The sequence below is a fragment of the Drosophila navojoa genome, chromosome 5 (assembly GCF_054131105.1).
Source record: "Drosophila navojoa isolate 15081-1374.11 chromosome 5, UAZ_NAV_1.0, whole genome shotgun sequence".
In the NCBI taxonomy this organism is placed as follows: domain Eukaryota; kingdom Metazoa; phylum Arthropoda; class Insecta; order Diptera; family Drosophilidae; genus Drosophila; species Drosophila navojoa.
In genome coordinates, this window is record NC_142893.1 from 19,545,909 (window position 1) to 19,567,668 (window position 21,760).

At 47.9% G+C, this 21,760-nt stretch overlaps 4 protein-coding genes across 5 annotated transcripts; 3 read left to right on the forward strand and 1 right to left on the reverse strand.

Moving 5' to 3' along the window:
* Window positions 1-28: 28 nt before the first annotated feature.
* On the forward strand, window positions 29-3,600 carry Sply (Sphingosine-1-phosphate lyase). Of its 2 annotated transcripts, XM_018105561.3 has the most exons (6): window positions 29-187; window positions 445-620; window positions 1,653-2,314; window positions 2,373-2,821; window positions 2,880-3,026; window positions 3,088-3,600. In XM_018105561.3, the coding sequence occupies exons 2-6, from the start codon at window positions 467-469 to the stop codon at window positions 3,308-3,310; spliced, it is 1,635 nt and encodes a 544-aa protein (XP_017961050.1). In that variant the 5' UTR covers window positions 29-187; window positions 445-466; the 3' UTR covers window positions 3,311-3,600. The 2 variants fall into 2 exon arrangements, with proteins under 2 accessions (XP_017961050.1, XP_089116826.1); XM_089260700.1 differs by lacking the exon at window positions 29-187 and having other exon boundaries at window positions 351-620.
* Window positions 3,601-4,559: 959 nt separating this feature from the next.
* Window positions 4,560-9,554, forward strand: LOC108654336 (5-oxoprolinase). Its single transcript, XM_018105557.3, has 8 exons — window positions 4,560-4,810; window positions 4,866-5,145; window positions 5,204-5,516; window positions 6,116-6,878; window positions 6,934-7,694; window positions 7,757-8,017; window positions 8,074-9,274; window positions 9,329-9,554. The coding sequence occupies exons 1-8, from the start codon at window positions 4,625-4,627 to the stop codon at window positions 9,476-9,478; spliced, it is 3,915 nt and encodes a 1,304-aa protein (XP_017961046.1). The 5' UTR covers window positions 4,560-4,624; the 3' UTR covers window positions 9,479-9,554.
* A 254-nt stretch (window positions 9,555-9,808) lies between these two features.
* On the forward strand, window positions 9,809-18,624 carry LOC108654791 (small subunit processome component 20 homolog). Its single transcript, XM_018106333.3, has 6 exons — window positions 9,809-10,000; window positions 10,058-12,455; window positions 12,519-15,407; window positions 15,475-17,336; window positions 17,401-18,033; window positions 18,091-18,624. The coding sequence occupies exons 1-6, from the start codon at window positions 9,956-9,958 to the stop codon at window positions 18,523-18,525; spliced, it is 8,262 nt and encodes a 2,753-aa protein (XP_017961822.1). The 5' UTR covers window positions 9,809-9,955; the 3' UTR covers window positions 18,526-18,624.
* Window positions 18,550-21,641, reverse strand: PIG-N (Phosphatidylinositol glycan anchor biosynthesis class N). Its single transcript, XM_018106334.3, has 2 exons — window positions 20,764-21,641; window positions 18,550-20,704 (listed from the first exon to the last, which is right to left on the reverse strand). Exons 1-2 carry the CDS (start codon window positions 21,632-21,634, stop codon window positions 18,816-18,818), a joined length of 2,760 nt encoding a protein of 919 aa, XP_017961823.2. The 5' UTR covers window positions 21,635-21,641; the 3' UTR covers window positions 18,550-18,815.
* Between the last annotated feature and the right edge of the window lie 119 nt (window positions 21,642-21,760).

Here is a 21,760-nt window from a genome sequence, read left to right on the forward strand (position 1 = left end):
CACGAATGCAACATCGAAACTATCGATATTTGATTTCGTATTATCGATACTATGCAACAGCTGTACGCTCATTTGTTTAGTAACATTTTCAACTGCAAAACAAACAAATGCCATAAGTTAAAGTAATTTGCATTTAATTTTAGTAATTTCACCAATCACAAATCTTAATTACCAGCCAGAGCGACAGGTGAGTGAACCTTTCACACCTGCACATGAATTGTATTCATTCCTTTGTTGTAAAGCAACAGAAAATCTGTTGTTCCTAATAAATCGTTAATACATACAAATGTGTATGGAACGTGCATGATACGCTTATCAGGTATCAAGACCGTTTTGTTTCCGATTATCAGTTCCAACTAGTTGAACACATAATTTTAGTTATTGACGCGTTGTTCATTCGTGCGGCGGTGTACAGAACAACTCTCATATCGACTTTCATTTTAGCTGTGCTTCACTTGGCTAGAAAATGCGTCCTTTCAATGCCGGCGATTGCCTGAGGCCAGTCGGGAACTCCATCAACCGTGCCTTCGGAAATAAAGAGCCTTGGCAGATCGCAGCGATTACGGCGACAACTGTGTTCGGCTTCGTTTGGATCTGGACAGAGCTAAGCAAGGATGAGGGTAAGAGGTCAATTTAAATAATCTTATCATCTACGTTTGTACTTAATAGAGAGCTACATAGAAAGAAATATTCTGTATGTACTTTGAACTTTAACGACCCACCTTGAGTGATCTATCTAATTGATTGTGGTATAGATTATACTTGTCAACTTAAGATTGGGTGCAAATCAAGTGCCCAACGGAACTGTGAACTATAACCAGAGCTATATATGTATTTTGTATATTAATGTAGATCACAGTTCATACGCGATCTGATGAGATTTACTGATTTAAAATTATATTTTCCATGTGCTGGTAGACATATGTATTTCATAATTTTTAGCGATAGTTCTATTAGATATTAAAAGTCTGCCTTTTTTTTATCAGTTTCCATATACTTCTGTGGCACCATTTCATAAAAAAGAGCTTACCGGTTATGACTGATTAATAGTTAGCAAAGGTCTTATGACATGAAATTTTTATTCCCAAGATATAAGTGAAATATTATCTAAAAACTGAATCTAAAATGCTGTTGCTTAGATAAAAAAACACACGAAACGTTGTTTTAACAACCAGAAAGCGTGACAGATGCCATAAATAATATAAATATTTAACGCTGAGAACCAGCAATCGTTAGCTAAATATATATTAATTTAAATTGAAATTCTTGTATTGTATAAGGAACAAATCATAGGAAATAGAGGCTCCGAATATTTTCTAGTAGAGCCCTCCCGACTACCATATTTAAAGAAATTTTAAGCTGTATTTACATATATACATATATATTTGTTAGCTCTTAACTTTGATACTTAATCTAAAAGTGAATGGTTTGCGCTAAGTTAATGATCGATTTTTAAGTATTCACCGGTTGGCTACCGTTACGAGCGCCTAACAAATGTTTTATTACTCAACATTCAAGTTGTCGCTCGATAACCATGAATTAAAATTTTTTGATATGACGACGCTTATCAGAGTGTTGATAATTGAAAATATTAAAAAATTAAATGCCTCAGTTTATCTATGAATCTAACAGTAGTATTTCTTTTCTTACAGGTTTCTATGTGCGCGGCAAGCGTCAGTTCTTTAAGTTGGCCAAAAAGCTACCAGCTGTTCGCCGGCGCGTGGAGAAGGAACTGAAGAAGGCTAAGGACGATTTTGAGTCGGATATTAAGAATAGCAATCAGCACCTGCAATACTCGATACGTCTACCCGAGAAGGGTTTGTCCAAGGAGCAGATTCTCAGCCTCGTGGACGAGCATCTCAAGGCTGGTCACTATAGCTGGCGTGATGGGCGTGTTTCAGGCGCTGTGTACGGCTACAATCCAGAGCTTGTGGAGCTGGTGAAAGAGGTTTATGGCAAGGCTTCCTACACGAATCCTCTCCATGCTGACCTATTCCCAGGCGTGTGCAAAATGGAAGCCGAAGTGGTGCGCATGGCCTGTACGTTGTTCCATGGTAATGCGGACAGCTGCGGTACAATGACCACCGGCGGCACAGAGTCCATTTGCATGGCCATGAAGGCGTATCGGGACTATGCACGCGAGGTGAAGGGCATCACTCAGCCCAACATTGTGGTTCCTCGTACAGTGCATGCAGCCTTTGACAAGGGCGGCCAATACTTCAATATACACGTGCGTTACGTGGACGTCGATCCGGAGACCTATGAAGTGGACATTAAGAAGTTCAAACGTGCCATCAATTCCAACACCATTCTGGTAAGCAAAAAATATCGTATTCATGCACATCATAATCCTCAACTCATTTACTGTTTAGCTTGTTGGCTCTGCGCCCAATTTCCCATATGGTACCATGGACGACATCGAAGCAATTGCCGCCTTGGGCGTTAAGTACGATATTCCTGTGCATGTGGACGCTTGTCTGGGCAGCTTTGTCGTCGCTCTGGTGCGCCATGCTGGCTATCAGCTGCGACCCTTTGACTTTGCTGTGAAGGGCGTGACGAGTATCTCGGCCGATACGCATAAATATGGTTTTGCACCTAAGGGCTCTTCGGTCATCATGTATTCAGAAAAGAAGTTCAAGGATCATCAGTTCACGGTTACAACCGATTGGCCTGGCGGCGTCTACGGCTCACCCACTGTGAATGGCTCCCGTGCTGGCGGCATCATAGCCGCCTGTTGGGCAACGATGATGAACTTTGGTTACGAGGGCTATCTGGAGGCTACCAAACGCATTGTCGACACCGCGCGTTATGTCGAGCGGGGGTAAATACTTTGACATTATATGCAAACTCTGTTGGTTATTAAATTTAAATTCTTGCAGCGTGCGTCAGATCGATGGCATATTCGTCTTTGGCAAGCCAGCCACGTCTGTTATTGCCATGGGCTCGAATGTATTTGATATTTTCCGACTCTCAGATGCGCTATGTAAGCTAGGCTGGAATCTAAACGCTCTTCAGTTCCCCTCTGGGTAATTTTAGTTCACTTCAATGTAAATATAAATGTATCTACATTTAATATCTCTGTTGCAGTATACACATCTGCATCACGGACATGCACACACGTCCAGGTGTCGCGGACAAGTTTTTGGCTGACTTGCGCACCTGCACGGAGGAGATTATGAAGGATCCTGGCCAGCCGGTGGTTGGCAAAATGGCTCTGTATGGCATGGCCCAGAGCATACCAGACCGTTCGGTCATTGGCGAGGTCACACGCCTGTTCCTACACTCGATGTACTATACGCCTGAAAAATGAGAACGAAATCAACGTCAGCATTGCAGAGCACGTATATATTTCTAGTGCAATATTCCATACCACCACCTATACCCGATACTTGTTGCTGTTATTGTTCCCACTCGAAGTATCTACATAGCATTTAATAATAATGCATCAATATCTTATTGTAACTAGGGTACAAAGTGTTTGTTAATGAAATTTATTGATATCAATGTCTGTGTACATGCGTATTTGTCTGTGAAGCTCAAGACCATGTTAGCTACGAAGTGCTTATTTTTTATACTTATTAAATCTTTTCTATGTAATCACCTTAAAACATGCAGTTTGTGGTAAATAACAAAAGAAAAAATTATATGTACATATGTACTTATAAGTAACATCTGTTGCAACAGTGTTTAGTTGAAAGCCAATTTAAGTTAATTCTATAGAGGCACGCGAAAACAAAATATAGGCTGAAAAGGTTTATTTTCTGTTTTAGACATAATATCAACTTGTCTTCCAATATTAATTTGTTGTTATGAGTTATATTCATTATTTAGATACGAACTGCACGCTGTGGAAGCTTGTAACGAATTTAGTTCGCAACAAAGAATATACATAAGTAAGTATATATGTATGTATAATGCGTTTGGAAGCGCGTATTATTTAATAGAATACGTGCTGATAATATGTTAATGCTCTCCTACATCAAGTTTGTTTATGTTTAACACCAAAGGTACTATGTCTTAACTTACGGCTCGTTATCTGCCATGGGATCGACTGTGTTGATGTTCACATTTAAATGCCTCAAAATAAATATATATCATTTTATTTAATTAGCTTGACGTTTGATTTAAATTTACACATAATAAAATCTTGCTCTAAATAAAACTACAATTGTTATCTAGTAAAATTAAGATCATATGCCAGCTTAGGGACACCTTATGAACAGTTATTCTGTTAAAAGATAACATGATATTGCAAATTATATGTATGTATGTGAATTAGTTTTATACATACATACACATCAAAATATTGCACTCTCTCAAATTGGGAAGTCACAGAGAAACATTTTCTTCATAGTCTTTAATGATAACACAGGCGTAAAATCTAAGCTTTTTCACACAATACATATCTATTTATTTGTGTTTGTATATAAATATATATAAAGAGGAAGGCAGAACTGTGCTCAAGAGAGCAAGCTTTGGCAAAGCAAACTGCTAAAGAGAGAAAGAGGGAGACAGAGCCAGAGAGAGAATGAGATATGGTATAAATATGTGAGGCAAATGCTGAGCTTATTCAGTTTTGTGTGATCGCTGTGCTTTGAAAGTCGTGTTGATTAACTAAGAAATAATGGTCTCGTCAGTCTCTGCCGAGGGCAACAACAAGTATTGCTTTGCTATAGATCGCGGTGGAACCTTTACCGACGTGCTATGCATCTGTCCCGGCGGACGAGTGCGCACAATGAAGCTGCTCTCTGAAGATCCAGAGCGCTACAGTGACGCTCCCCGTGAGGGCATACGTCGTATACTTAAAGAAGTGAGTCTACTACTATGAAAGATGAGGATTCAAATTAATCGTGCGACAATGACAGGAAACTGGTGCTGATCTGACTGCGGCCGGCTTGGTGGACACCTCGAAAATAGGATGGGTGCGCATGGGCACCACCGTCGCTACAAATGCCCTGCTCGAACGGAAGGGCGATCCTGTTGTGCTGGTGGTCAACAGTGGCTTTCGTGATTTGCTATACATTGGCAACCAAGCGCGTCCCAAAATATTTGACCTCAACATACGCAAGCCAGCGAATCTCTACCAGACAGTCGTCGAGGTTGACTGCCGCATCGTGCCAGAGCAGGCCGATCGCTGCCAACTAAGTGAGTTGATCATATAATCATTTATAGTCCCAATCGCTGATGTTAATCCACTCGCCAGATCACCAGTGGAAGGTGCTACAGGGCGTAACCGGATGTAGGTATCTGGAAGTGCAGCCAGTGGATGAGCTATCTGTGCGAGCCTCTTTAGCCGCTGCCCGCGAACAGGGTATCAATTCTGTGGCTGTGGTACTGGCCCACAGCTACGCCTGTCCGGAGCATGAGTTGCGCATCGGAGCCATTGCAACGGAGCTTGGATTCAGCCATGTGACGCTCTCGCACAAGGCCATGCCCATGTGCCGGGTAGTGGCCCGCGGCTACACAGCTTGTGCCGAGGCCTACTTGACACCCCATGTGGATCGCTATCTAGCCAGGTGAGTGTGTCTGCACCCCCGACAGAATCTTGCTCATAAATTAAGGAATGAGACTGCTCTTTTGTACTAGTAGCTCTCAAGAATTCTAAACAGCTAAATACAATAAAGATAATGACAACAATAAAGACAAACAAATAAGAGAGCTGCATGCAAAGCTCGGCCACCTCTACACACGTAATCGCTGAGTGCTAAATGAAAATAAAGAGTTACTCTCTGAGCAAAGCACAGTCGCAGTTGAAATATTAGGCATACCTCTGTTGTTGTTTGTTTTTCTCCTCTTTAAAAAAGGGTTAATGCGTTAAATAAAACAACTCCACATTTGACGAATTCGAAATTGAAAGTGAACTGTTTATTGCTTAAATTCCTAGCTCTTATACACCTAAAAGAGATTATTACAAGCGACCCTTAGACGCAAGTCACAGATGTTTAGTCAAGTGTTCCTTTTTTAGATCGTTGACCCAGGCTCAGTTTACATTTATATTAGCTGCTGCATTGGTTGCTGCAACTAAGGGATGACATATTTATTACTAAGTGTCGGATAACGCGCAGGTTCATTAGTTGATCAACATATTAATCTATAAATATTGGATTGATTTCAGTTTTAAATCGGGATTCGAAAATCAGTTAGCTGGCGTTGACGTGCTCTTTATGCAATCCGATGGCGGCCTCACTAACATGGAGAACTTCCGTGGAGCACGTGCTATACTTTCGGGACCTGCAGGCGGCGTCGTAGGCTATGCCCTGACGGGATCGCGTGAAACTGATCTGCCACTGATTGGCTTTGACATGGGCGGCACGTCTACAGATGTGTCCCGATATGCTGGCACCTATGAACACGTCATTGAGAGCACCACGGCGGGCGTAACAATACAGGCACCTCAGCTCGATATCAATACTGTGGCAGCGGGCGGCGGTTCTCGACTCTTCTTTCGGTCAGGCATATTTGTGGTAGGGCCAGAATCTGCGGGCTCCCATCCAGGTCCTGCTTGTTACAAGAAGGGAGGACCACTGACCGTTACGGATGCCAATTTGATACTGGGCAGGATACTTCCTCAGTATTTCCCAAAGATCTTCGGGCCAAATGAAAATGAGCCCCTTGATTATGAGCTAACCAAGCGTAAGTTCGGCGAGCTACAGTCAGATATCAATGAGCATCTGAAGGCCAGTGGTGACTCCAGGGTACTGAGCATAGAGGAAGTTGCTCTGGGCTTTATTCGCGTTGCCAATGAAACCATGTGCCGCCCGATACGCGCTCTTACACAATCCCGAGGCTTAGACACTGCCAATCATGTGCTCTCCTGCTTTGGTGGCGCCGGCGGGCAACATGCCTGCTCAATAGCTCGCAACCTGGGTATAGCAAAGGTTAGTATGCGAACATCTTTGGGCAATTGATCAGTTATAATATATGTGCCTACAGGTGGTTATACATAAATACGCTGGAGTACTCTCAGCCTACGGCATGGCCCTCGCAGATGTTGTCCAGGAGGTTCAGGAGCCCAGCGGAGCAGAATTTAATGATGCAAATGCTCAGTTGATAAAGGATCGATTGGATGCATTATCAGTCCAATGTCGTGGCCAGCTGGCTGCTCAAGGTTTTAAGCAAATTGAACTTCAGGCATTCCTGCATCTGCGCTACGAGGCCACGGATGGCGCCTTGATGTGTACGGCCGCACCTGTTGAACATAGTCAGTTGTCGGACCAAACCACTTCTCCGTTACTAGCCGCATACGGCGATTTCCATGCCACTTTCTTGGAACGCTATCGCACAGAGTTTGGATTTGTGCTACAAAACCGTCGCATAATCGTTGATGACATTCGCATACGCGGCCTTGGAAAGAACGAAACGCCTCCAGAATTGCAGGTGGAGCAAGCGCAAGAAGCGAGTCCCACAGCCGAGGGCTTGACAGAAGTTCACTTTGATCAAGGGGCTTTCCAAACGCCCATCTACTTAACCAAGCATTTGCTAGCTGGTCACCAGATTTCCGGACCAGCCGTACTTATCGATCAGCTGTCTACGATCATCGTGGAGCCCGAATGCACTGTTCAAGTGACCGCCTATGGTGACCTGATTATGGACGTGCAAACCAGTGGCAAGCATGGCATTAATGCAGAACTGGATCCAGTACACCTCAGCATATTCAGTCACCGATTCATGAGTATTGCGGAGCAGATGGGAAGGTAACTCCTCATCCTCGATCAGTTGCCTTGTGTAAAGACCTTATTCTATTTGATTCCTTCAGAGTACTTCAGCGCACTTCCATATCGACTAACATAAAGGAGCGTCTTGACTTTTCCTGTGCTCTCTTCGGCCCGGATGGTGGCCTGGTGAGCAATGCTCCACACATTCCCGTACATCTGGGTGCCATGCAGGAGACGGTGCAGTACCAGCTACGCGTGCGGGGTGATACCTTAAAAAATGGAGATGTTATTTTGGCAAATCATCCACAAGCTGGAGGCTCGCACCTGCCAGATCTTACCGTCATCACGCCTGTTTTCTTTAAGTAAGGCATACGCATTTGTAATGTCAATCCCTTCTTTAAAACATCTTATTTTACAGATCGGAACCGCGTCCTGTTTTCTTTGTAGCTTCGCGCGGACATCATGCAGACATTGGCGGAATTACACCAGGTTCAATGCCTCCACATTCCACTTCGCTTGCTCAAGAAGGTGCGGCCTTCAAGTCGTTCCTTATTGTTGAGAATGGCGTATTTCAAGAGGAGAAGATTATACAACGGCTGACCACACCAAGCGGCGCAAAGGGCGCTGTGGGCACGCGCAACCTCAGTGACAACCTGTCAGATCTAAAGGCACAGATTGCGGCCAACCACAAGGGCATCCACCTGGTATCGGAGCTCATTAGCAGCTATAGTCTTAATGTCGTGCAAGCCTATATGCATCACATTCAAAAGAACGCAGAGCTGGCGGTTCGCGACATGTTGCGTCAGATTGGCCGTGATACTTTGGAGCGCACAGGCTCCACGGTGCTAGTGGCCAAAGAATTTATGGATGACGGCTCGCCCATCTCGCTGCGCGTGACCATTGATCCAGAGAACGGTTCGGCTCTTTGTGATTTCAGTGGCTCCGGTGAAGAAGTCTGGGGCAATTGCAATGCTCCACGTGCCATAACGTTGTCAGCTCTCATATACTGTCTTCGTTGTATGGTGGGACATGATGTACCGCTTAATCAGGGATGTTTGGCGCCAATTCAAGTGGTCATACCTAAAAACTCCATTCTGGATCCTTCCGAGGGCGCTGCTGTTGTTGGTGGAAACGTGCAAACCTCGCAGCGAATTGTGGATACCGTGCTAAAAGCTTTTCGTGTTTGTGCTGCTTCTCAGGGCTGCATGAATAACATAACAATTGGAGATGACCAATGGGGATACTACGAAACTGTTGCTGGCGGCGCTGGCGCCGGCCCAGGCTGGCATGGAGCTGGTGGAGTGCATACGCATATGACTAATACTCGCATTACTGATCCGGAAATATTGGAATTACGCTATCCCATGATACTGAAGCGCTTCTGTCTGCGCACCGACGGCTCGGGTGGGCGTGGAAAACATGTTGGCGGCGAGGGAGTTGAACGTGATTTACTCTTCCGTAAACCGGTTACATTATCCGTTCTGACTGAACGTCGCACGCTGCAGCCATACGGCCTGGCTGGTGGTGGTCCGGGCAAAAGTGGACGTAACTTAATCGTTAAACACGACGGACGCGTGATCGCGCTCGCGGGTAAAACCTGCATCGATGTTGAGGCTGGGGTGAGTGTAGCATGAAGTTCCACTGGTGCAGCATATAAATTATATATTCCTTAGGATACATTTGCTATGAAAACACCTGGTGGCGGTGGCTATGGACTTGAAGATGACTCCTCTACAGCTGACCAGCAAGGCATTGAGAACATACAGAGGTTCGTGGAACGGGGCACTGTGCACAATTATCGCCAATCACAGGAATCAGCTTAAATGTGCAATAAATGATTATTACTTTATATTTGTTTTTACATACATAAGTAAAAAATAAACAAGATTTATTCATAAATGTGTTTACCAACAATAGCGAACGTATGTATGTTAAAGAATAAGTGGGTATGTTTATCAAAAATTAAAAATGCACATTTAGTCACTCAAAATTTGCACCAAATAAATAACGGCAGTTGGTTGTGAACTAGAGTGACCAGATTGTTAAATAAAAGGCCGGTCCAAGCTGCAGTAACACTTGCACGGAACAGCTGATTAAGTATCGATACCGAGTTCTTTTCAAGCTGGTTATGTTACTGTTAATGCTAAATAACATTGGAGTGAACAGTTTCAATAGCAGATTTTTTTGTAAACAATATGGACGTGCACGTGTTGCGCTCATAAAACAAATTGAATTTAAAAATATTTCTGAGTGCTTTGAACAGTTTGCGCACTTGCAATCAATAAATATCTTACACGAAAATGGCCGCAATAACAGAAAAATCAAAAGACACGAATACTTTTCGCGTAAGTAGCTTTCGGTTTTTTGTGACCTTTTGAAACAATTTTCGTGTCTCCTTACAGTTCAAATCGTTCACCGATAGAGTGAATGAGATCGACTTGCGCCATTTGGCACTCTACCATATAGGTCACAAATATGAACAGCTCGAGGAGGCGGATAATGAGACGTACTTCCAACAAACACTGCAGAAATGGAACGTGCTGAATCTCACCGAAGAATACAACTACTTCAGCAAGCAGTGTCGCAAGATAGTCACACTGCCGCAGCTGCTGCACCAGAAGAATTTTGTGATTGATCTGCTGCTTGAGCGCCTATCCACGGCTACAAACTTATCACAACAGCCACTGCTGGAACTGCTCTATGTGTTGGCTCGCGATCTCCGTGAAGAGTTCTATGCTTACTTTCAGCGCGTGCTAGATCGACTGATATGCCTCCTGAACACTCAGGATGCCGAGCAACTAGAGTGGACGCTAATTTGTCTGGCTCATTTGTTCAAAACACTAAAGTCTTATCTGAAACGTAATATTGGCGTCGTCTTCAATGCGATTTTGCCGCTGTTGGACGAACAGCATTACGCAGAGCACGTGACGAACTTCGCCGTTGAATGCTTTGCTTACATAGCCCGAGATGTTCGCGATTTTCCACGTTTCCTTGCCTACGTGCCGCAAACGGTGCTCCGGGAGCAGGTGGAAAGCGTGCATGGCTGTGGACGACTGCTATACGAGATACTGCGTGGGGTCAACGGTCACTTGCACACATGTGCCGCAGATCTTCTAGCTCATGTTCTGGAATTGCTAGTCAACTCCGATGGCAGCCACACCAACGCCCAGACGTCACTGCTCGCAGACATTGTGAGCCATTGCTTCGGGCTGTTGCTCAACTTTATGCGAGCCGATCAAAGTGTCGTGCTCTGGCAACAGCTGTGTGCTGCCATATCCAAGGAGGAGCTCAGCGGGGCAGCCACGGTTCAGCTACTGGAACTTATATTGCCACTTATTACACATAAGGGCGGTCGCTATGTAGCAGAGCTGTCGCTTTTGGTGCCCACTGTCTTAAAGCTGCTGGATCGTCATATGAAAGCCAATGCAGAGCCGCTGCAGCAGCTGAGTACCTTGGTTAGCAGCTTGTTGCAGGCACCACAGGTGCAGCTCGACCAGCTGGATGCCAGTCGCATACTCCAAAAACAGCTCAACGTCAGCAAAGTGTCACGTGAAGTGTACGCAGACTTTATTCTGCAGATGCTGGATTACAAGTTGTTTGAGATCATGGTCCTTCCACATGTTGTAGCGCACTATGAGGAGCACAAGGATATTGCTGCCCTCGAACTTTTGGCCCGCATCGTGCAGCACAAACGACCACTACATGTTGACGCTGCAAGCCTATTGAGTTGGCTGCCCTATCCCATGCAGCTGAAACAACAATCGACTCAGCAGCACTTGGAGCAGCACATTCAGCGCATTGATGTGACCGAGGAACAGCAACTGCTGCTGCTATTGCTGCTGCCTCATTTGCGCGGCTTCAACAAGCAGCCACTGGAAGCCAGTCTTAAGTCAGCCATCGAAGATCAGCTGGCCCTAAATACTCCCGAATGCACGCTGCTGCTGCTGCTATTGCAGACCCACTCTCTGCTCAAGTTCAAGTTGCCCAAAGAGCTGCGCGCACAGCTGCAGCAGAGTTTGCTTCCACTCGTGGGTGGCGACTTGCGAGCTCTGGGCTGTCTACAGCTCCTCTTACTAAACACGAGTAAGGGAGACTGGACGCCTAAAGCAACGGAAGATAGCTTAGCTGCTGTGTCCAAGCTACTAAGTGACCCGATGGCACAGCGCCGTCGCATTGCAGCGCACTGCTTGGAGTTGCTGGGAAACATTCAGGGCAAGCTCAATCCCTATGAATATTTTGCTGCCGCTTGTCGCATTGAGCTCACGGTTCACAATTACCGAGAACTACTGCTGCAGCTGCAGCAGTTGGAGCCGGCGGCAGCCCAGTTTAAGCAATACGAACAGCTGCCGCATTACAAAGAGCATGCTGTCAGCCTGCTGCTCGGCTTGTTGTACAACAACTTTAAATTTGTATGGGCACCTGTGCAACAGCTGCTGGCTGAGTATGTCAAGGTCATGACCACAGAGGAGTTCTGGACCTTGTTTAAGGAGAAGCTTCTACAGACGGTCGCTTGCATTGACTACAATGTGGAGTCAACCGCCCTGGAGCAGCCACCACAGCCAAGCTACAACTCCCATGCCCTCTCCTCGCTGTTGCCGTTGGATGAGGCGCAGCTACAGCTGACGTTGCAGCAAGCTCTGAACTACCGTCAACTGCTGTGGCAATGTATTCCCAAGCTGGGACATATTGCGGAGGTGAAAAATGCGGACATAGTGCGTCTATTCCTGCAGTTCGTGGAGCGCGAATACCGCGCACAGCTGGAGCGCACCGAACACACATGGAATTTGAATGAGTCAAGCGGTGAGCATTTCAATATCTTTTCTAATCATCACAGCTTATGTACTTATCATTCGGTTATTTCAGTGGATGACATTGAAGTTGACGATGGGGAAAACGAAAATTCTGAGAAGACTCCGACGACGAGTATGACACGAGGCTCAACTGATCGCCATAAGAAGAAGACCCGCAATGCTCATGCTAAGTTCATTCTTCAGACGCTGCAGCTTAAGCTGGCTTGTTTCGTATCGCAGCCGAATCCAAAGGCACTTCACCGGGAGGCAGAGATGCGTGAGTTTTATCTGGAGCTGCTCGCTGGCCCCAACGGGACTCTGCAGCAGCTGGCGTTGGACTGTCTGGCCGCATACAAGCAGCCCGCTGCGCTAGTGCAGCAGAAACAACAGTTGGCGGGGCTCATCGACGATGGCAAGTTCAAGACAACGCTAACTGCCCTGGATGTAACTACTTTGACTACGCAACAGCGCACCGAGCTGATGCCCTACATACTGCGAGTGCTCTACGGCCATCTCATCAAGGGCGGCCAACGCCAGCTTAGTGGACAGCAGCGCAAGACGCTGATTCTGCGCTTTCTGGGCCAGCTGGAGGAGGAGGAGATATTCAACTTCTTAAAAATGGCGTTTGGACGCTTCGAGGAGTACACTAGCCAGCCCATCGATCTGCTGGCAGGATACGTAAAGTCACATTTTGAGCCCACGGCTGTAATTTCTGCACGTCAACTACAACGAATTGTCAATCTGCTGGAGCTCATAAGGAAGGAGTTCGCGGGCCGCTTGAGCGCTGCCTTCCAGCTGTACGTGTTGAAGCTGCTGCTCTTGGTGGGCAGTGTCTCGCAGCAGGTGATCGAGGGCAAGGGCGTCGAAGCTGTCAAACTGATGACAGCCTACAAGAACGTGCGACACGCAGCTCTGCAAACGTTGGTCAACTACTTTGGACAGCTGTTGGACATGTCAGAATTGTGGACCAAGGAGCAACTTCAGGCTGTTTGCGAGGTCTTTGTCTGGCCAGGGCTTAGCCGTCTGCCCCAAGACTCTATACACACGCCCACACCTCTGCTCAAGCTGCTGCTGCTGTGGGGTGGAGAGCCCGCCTATCAGATCTTGTTGCAGCAGAGTCCATCGCCCCAGTCGCCACCCATTATGCACTATCTGATTGCTCTGCTCCTGAACGACAAATCCAAGCCCATCGTGCGACGATCACTTCTGCAGCTAGTCGAGCAACTTCTGGAAAGCGCCAGCACGGAAGAATATGGCCCGCAAGCCTTGGCGACTCTGCAGCCGTACATACCCGACGTGCTGCAGCTCATGCTGGCCAATTGGCGCCAGAAACGAGCCGGCAAGCAGTCGCTGGACAAAAGGGAGCTCAATATCTTAAGCCTCTTGACGGTGCACGTGCACCAGCCAGAAACGTGTGAGATGTTGCTACAGTTGTTGCTACCCATTTTCACCAAACAGGCGGCGGGTGCGAGTGCCGAAGCTGTTTTCCAGCTGATAACCACGCTGTCGAATCTGAGCAAGCGCGTGCCCGCTCCCGACAACTATGTGCGGCAGCTGGCGCCACTCTTCGAGCAGGTGCATGACCTGCCGGCACGTAAGCTACTCTGCGAGATGCTTGCAAACATGGCCAAGCATCTAGTGAACGAGGCCAAAAAGCAGCCCGAGCTCTCCGCTGCTGCGACAAAGGTGCGGGAATGGGCGCGCTTTGTCCTACAGCTGAATGCCTGGGACAAGCGCTGGCTGGAGCAGCCCGATTATGACAAGCGGCTACAGGCGCTGACCGAACTGAAGCAGCTGCTAGAGCAGAAGGATAATCAGAGGCCAATCGACCTAGAACTGGGCCTCTTGGTGACCTACAACTGTTTCTACATGCTGCGCCACGACTCGGACTTGGGCATGCGCGTCAACATTGGCGAGCTGCTAAAGATGTTGCTCCCGCAGCTCACAAACCAGCTGCAGCAGTTGTCCAGCAGGGACGAGCTGCGCTTCTGGCTAGATGAGTGTCTGCTGCCGTTGCTCCAGCGCTGTCTGCGCGACGAGCGCCATGAGCACGCACGAAATGAAGCCATTGGCCTGCTTGGAGAACTGGCACGCCAAAGCTCAAATGCACATGAAGTGCTGCGCGATCTTGCCCCATTGGCCGACTCCCATGACCCAGAGGTGGATTTCTTTGAGAATATGCTTCATTTGCAGACACAGCGCCATGGACGTGGCTTGCAGCGACTGGTGAACATAGCCGGGGGCGCCAGTTGGCGAGAGACTCCGCCCTGCGCGCGCACGCTAACCCAGTTCTTACTGCCGCTGGCCACACGATATTTGTTAAGTGAAAAACATGCGGGCAAGCACACGCTGGTGGACGCGGCGATCGAGGCGGTGGGCGTCATGTGCGAGCAGCTTCCCTGGCAGCAGTACCACGCCGTCCTGCGTCATTATCTGCAGCGTCTGCGACTGTCCCATGGCCAGCAGAAGCAATGCGTGCGCTTGGTGGTGCGCATTCTCGATGCCTTCCACTTCGATCTAACCCACGCAAATACAGACGCGTCCTTTCTGGTCCAACTCAAACAAAAACTGGCCGAAACACCAGTTGAGAACACTGAGCAAGCAAACGAAGAAGAATCCGAGGAAAAATCTGTTAAAGAAGAGGATCCTGACGATAGCGCAGATATTGATTTTGATGAGGACAAGGTGGAGGAAGAGGAGCCACCCAAGGAACGAAAACTCTCCCAACCATTGGCACCCAATGCGGCCAAGCGCGTCATGAGCACCATCACCAGTGTCCTGCTGCCCACACTCAATCGAGCCATTACCGAGAAGACCAATTATGACGCCAAGCACAAAGTCAACCGCCGCCGTCTGAGCTATGAGCGGGAAGAGGAGGAGATACAGCGTGTGCCCATTGCCTTGGCCATGGTCAAGCTATTGCAGAAGCTGCCACAGGAGCTATTGGATAACAGCTTGCCAGGTATGTCTATATTAATAGATGCTGATAGTTGTGTATAGATTTTGATCTGTCATCTCTCTGTTGCCAGGCATTTTCATGAAGGTGTGCACATTCCTGCGATCACCCCTGAAATCAGTCCGCATGCTCACCCGAGACATCCTCAAGAAGATCATGCTCACCCTGGGCGGCAGTTATCTGGGTCTGCTGCTGGAGCAGCTGCAGTCGTTGCTCACGCGTGGCTTTCAGGTGCACGTGCTGTCGGTGACGCTGCACGGGGTGCTGGACGCACTGCGTGACCAACTGCAGCCGGCGCACATCGAGCATTGCCTGCAAAACCTGCTTGAAGTGGCGCTTAACGACATTTTCGGCGATGTCAATGCCGAGAAGGAGGTGGACAAAATCGTTGCGCATACGCCTGAAGCAAAGCCCAGCGCCAAGAGCTATTTGACCCTGAATATTGCGGCGCGCTACATTCGCGACAACTGTCTGCTGGACCTGCTGATGCCCTTCAAGGAGCACCTGGCGCGCTCCCACTCGCGGAAGGTGACGCAAAAGATACAGGAGTGCTTCGCCAAGATTGTGGCTGGTCTCGTGGAGAACACACACATAGCCCGAGAGAGTCTGTTGATTTTCATTTACGGCACCATGTCGGAGAGCATCACAGACTTGCTCCCGGGAACGCAGAAGAGGCAGCTCACTGAAAAGCAACAGGCGCTGATGCGTCGGGCCCGGCCGGACTGCTTGCTGCTGCAGCCAGCGCCTGGACGCCGCAGCGTTGCAACTGGCAACAAGCAGGTCAAGTCGAACGCCCAAGCCAACGCGCACATATTGATTGAATTCGGACTGGAGCTGCTTCATTTCGTGCTGAAACGTAAAAAGATTGCGGAGCTGGATTATCAGCCCTTCCTGCATCCGTTGCTGCCTCTGCTGCAGGACGCCTTGAGCAGCAATCACGCCCGAACCACAACTTATGCACTTAAGTGCTACACAGCGATCTGGATGGGCGAGTATCAGCTATCGGAACTGAGCACCGAGCAACTGTTCCCGGTGGTGGGTCGCATGTTTGAGATCCTGAAAAACTTCTCCACATTCGGAGCCACTCGGCAGGAAGAAAACGCGCAGCTGGTGCGCGCCAGCTTTAAGGCGGTAGTGGCTCTGTTACGGAAGTGCCAAGACTATGCCCTGACAGACGATCAGATAGAGCAGTTGCTGTTGCACGTAGAGCAGGAACTGCAGGAGGGCGAGTGCAGCAGCCAAACGATGTGCTTCACGCTGCTGAAGGCGCTGGTGGGACGCAAGGTGGACTCGCGCTCACTGCACGATCTAATGAAACGCCTGGCCGACTTGTCCATTGTCTCCCAATCAGATCATGTGCGCGACGAGTCGCGAACGATTCTCCTTATATACATCATGGAGTACCCCTTACAGAAGCGCGTCGATCAGCTACTCAAGTTCATGTCCGTTCAGCTGGCCTACACGCAGTCTGCTGGACGGCTATCGGCCATTCAGTTTATGCACGCCATCATCAACAAGTTCCCATTGCAGTTGCTGGCCAAGCAATCCGAATTTCTGTACCTCTCTCTGGGCACGCGCTTGGTCAATGACGAGGACACCGGGTGCCGTCGAGCTGTGGCCGCCGCTCTGGAGGCGTTAGTCGGGCGACTCACCAAGCTGCAGCGACAGCCGTTGCTGGACCTAACCATGCTATTCTTCACCTCGCCGCAGTCCAGCCAGAAGCCAGGTGTGCGCGAGTTGGCTGCTGCGCTGTTGTCCCGCTTTGTGCAAGCAGAGCGCGCAGGCTTCGCGGAGCGACTATCCCTTGTGTTGCCCACGCTGGTCGCCGTGCTAACTCTGGGCGACGCAGACGCAGCTGGCAAATTCGTACGTGCTCCTGGACGTGAGGCACCCACTGTGAGTGAGCCCAAGCAGCGGCATAAGCGACGACGAAAGGTAAGGAAACCTCAATGTAAATGCCTTTTAATTGAATACAAACCGTTTGCTGTCTTCTTCTCAGCAATCAAGCGGACCGACTGATGAAGAGAGTTTGCTCATTGAAGACCCGGAGGCGCTTTTGGAGCAACAACAACGCAACGTCGACCATCAAGTAATACAGCTGCAGTATTGCCTGCTAAAGATATTCGAGCATTGTGGCGAGACTTTGATGAGAGACGAAGAACTGGCGCCAACAGTGGATGAGCTAGCGTATGCCAGTCAGAGGCTTCTCGGGCACGAGCACAATTGGATACGGTGCAATGCTGCAAAGCTGCTAACGCAGATTTTGTCGCACTATGATTACGCGTATGTGGGCCAGCGGTTGTTGGGCATTAAGTGTGAAAAAGCAGAGGATGCCAAGGTGTTGGAATTCATATACGGACAGCCAGCGCAAGATCTCAAAAGCCTGGTGCTAGACCTGTGTGCCCAGGTGATTCCGGGCGAGACAGCGCAGGAAATGATTGACGAGCTGGTCAAGATTCTGCTCTTTGTTGCTCACATGCTGAGGGATGTGCCTTTCAGCATCAAACAGGAGGAAGATGTTGCCAAAAACGAGCAAGTACCAGCTGGGAAAATTAATCTAAATTGGCTGGTACGCAACATACGCTTCCTAATCAACAAGGAGGTAACCAAGGCACCACACGACACCCGCATTGTAAGTGAGAGCAACCATAAACCCCTGGCTATTGCTAATTCTTGAATTTCTCTTTAGCGAACGGCTCTATTCTCCCTAATCGAGGGTTTGTCGACATTGCTCAGTGTTGATGCGGTAACGCGTTTGGCCCCAGCTTTGATGCAGGGACTTGTACGCGAAATGTCTGAAGAAGATCAAAACGTCGATCCTGAGCTGCGCCAGTTGGCGTTGCGAGTGGGCAGCCGATTACGCAAACGCATAGGAGCCGAGACCTACGACAAACTGCGCAATCTTGTGCAGAACAAGCTGATGGTGCGTCGTGCCGAGCGCCGCAAAGCTGTGGCCCAGGAGAAGATTCATGACCCAGCGCGGGCCGCGAAGCGTAAGGCCGGAGTGCAGGAGCGGAAGAAGGCGGCCAAGCGCCTCAAGACGGCTGTGGTGCGCGGCAAGGCACCCGACGTGAAACAGAAACTCAAGAAGCGCAAGCGCAAAGCTGAAATGGAGAGTTTTTAGGCAGTTTTGTTTACAATTACATACACCATAGGTAAAACAAATTTTTATATATTTCCACATAACAACTACTCCTATTAAATATGCTTTATCTTAACTAAATTACAATGGAATGAGAACCATAGATCAATTTGGTGATATTTTTCAAAATAAGGTAACGTTGGACTAAATGCACTTCATTTAGATTGTTAAGACTTGTAACAATACTTTTGGTCAAAGTTCTAGTTTAATATTGAAATTTTTACACTAAAAGAATCGACAGTAATTTAAATATTGTTGGCTTTGGCTCGGATTTAGTTCCGTTTGGACAAAACACGATCGCTGCACGTCAGTTGAAGGAGGAGCTTCGACACGTAAGCCAAAAGCACCAGAACTAGCGTAGTCACCTCCATGATTACGAAATGCGATATGGAAGAGCCTATTTCCATCCAGGAGCCGGTATTACGCACCAAAAACAGGAAATTCAAGCCCATGACATCGCAGATGAGCAACAGACAGATGAAGATTTGCCGTTCGTGCAGCCGCGCATACTCGCTGTACGTGTAAACAATAGATATATTGGTTACAATCGGCAAGAGGAGCTTGAGCAGCACCAGCGACATGATGACAAACGGTGCAAAGTGGCTAAGAAAGCAGCGGGAGATGTTCGGGTCGAATGAACTGATTGATGCAATGTTTCCGCTGCCAAAGAGCGAGAAGAATGTGTACAGTATTAACGTAAAGGCTATGCGTAGAGATGACTGCAGGCTCTTTTGCTGATGCTGCAGTGGCTCGACTTGCGCACGCTGCTCTGCAAGTGACGTTGTTAGTTCGATGGCCAGCAGCTGAACGAATAAGGATTCATACGACGTGCACATCATCGTGTACAGTGTTCCCAGATTGTAGCAAATGTGTTGCAGTCGCACCTCCAAAGCAGTCTCCTTGCTGAGGAGTATGGAGGCAAATGCATACGCCAGATAGAGCCAGCTGAGTATATTCAATGGCAGCGGCGCTGCTGTCTGCTGGTTACGCAGATGCACGCACACAGCCGTGTTTATCAAAATAGCTGTATTGCACCACCTGCCGTGCCACTTGAAGTTATCTTGCACCCTGCTTAAGAATTGGCGAAACAGTAAGAGTAGAATACCAGCCAGCAACAGGGAACAATTCTGGTATCCCACGGACGGTGGAACTAGTGGGAAGCAAGCCAGTGCAGCGACTAGCAGCAGCCATAGGTAGAACGATCGTTTCGTTTTAAATGTATCCCAATTGCTATAGAGAGCAAACGCAACAAAGCAGAGCGAAATCAGGCGTCGCTCGAAAAAGGTAAAGACCAGCAGCTCAGCGCAGCCAATAAGTAATAGCAACTGCATTATGGAGGCCTTCGTGGGAGTTGCAACTGCCGGCTGGTTGTAGGCCGGAAGATTGATGAGGTCCTCATTGCTGCTTGGAACTTGCCGCAGTGCGAATATCCAGACGGGCAGAGGCAGCAGCAAATAAAAACTCACGGCGAGCGGAACACGTTGAACCACAACGAAGCCAATCAGCAGTGCAACTGCGATCCATAGACAAACGGTGATCTTGGATGTGTGATCATTCTTATGTGAATCCATTTTTTGGGGTTCAGCATCTTGAGTTAACAGTCGATATAAATAAAACATCCAACCCAAAATTGTGGCCGTTGTTGACAGTAGCATAACGTTGCAATAATATCCCTGATAGTAATCGATTCCTTCTAGGGCCAACTGCATTACGACAGCACTGTTTGCCAACGATTCATCGAATTGGTTCAGCTTAAACGACGTACTAATATAGCCCACATATTCGGCGATTCGTTCCGAAGTCAACTCGTGGAAGCTATTCAAGACTGGGGCAAACAGGCCACGCATGTGCTGCTTCTGCAAGCGAACATATTGGGCCAACAGCTGCAATGCATTGGCGCGAGCTGCCATGGCTTCATACTTGGCATCCGTGCCCAGAAAGCCAAGCGGCAATCGACCAAAATTGTTCATTGGCGGTGGGAGTCCAATTAAAGCCGACATTAATGGGGTTAGCTGGGCCTGTTCCACTTCGCGCAGTGGCAATGCCAGGCCCTCATCATTTGCTTCAAATGTGATACCAGCATAAACGCTGTGGGCCACGCCAGCTCCCCAGAGCATAAACGGTGTATCTGTTTCGTACTGATCTCCAGCGCCGTGGGATCCTACAAAGAAATAGCCAGTTATATTGAAAGCCGATGGAGCAATTCAATTGAATGTTTACCTGAATTTGTCATGCCGTGATCTGATGTCAGCAAATAAGCTGTCCGTTGATCTGGAAAAGTCTTTTCGAATTCCTTATAAATTTTCCATATTTCATGCTCTGTATAGTTGAGGTTTTCGAGGAAAAGACGTGTACCCGGTTTATGTACATGTCCGGCGGTATCTAGACCCAGCAAATGCAAAAAGAACACTACCCGCTTAGCCTTTCGTAACTCTTCTTGTTTGCGATTCAACAGCAAGCGCACCCTTTCAAACACCCACTCGTCCTGCTTATAGGTCATCCCGCCTGAGAAGTCTAGATCATGATTGTAGGAGTCAAAATACATTGGCCGGCCGCTATCAGCCAACTTTTCAAATATATGCAGCACATCATGAGCACCCCAAGCGTATGTGTGATCACTTCGGTTAAACAACGTATCGAATTCAATGGGGTTTTCCTTCCAGCCCCGGGTTACTGCCGATGGGTCCTCGTACAGACCGGCGATAAGCGCAATATGTCCGGGGCGTGACTCCGTTGGGACGCGAGTGCGCGAAATGCCAACTATTCCCTCGTTCACAAATATCTCGCGCAGATGTGGCACATGATTGCAATTGTCTGCAAAGAATGATTCTGCCCGCAGCCCATCAGTGACTATTAGCACTAGGCGGTCGGCAGGCGGCTCGCCTTTCAGCCTAGGCTGTGGTTCCAGTCCCTCTATGACGGGTGACCGAAAATATATAACGAATATAGATCCTAGTAGCAATATATGCACCACCAAAGCATAGATTATCCACATTGCCACACGAAATTCGAAATACTGACTTATAAACAAACCATGTGTTGACAATCTATTCCGGGCATCGAGTATAAAAACTAAATACGATAGCTTCATTAATCGATAGTCGATTTGCAAGTTCCGAGTATTGTCGATTCAAAGGAAATAATTGCGAACAGCCAACTGTTAATTCAATATATGTATGTAATTATATTACACAAACAAATATTATTAAATTAAATA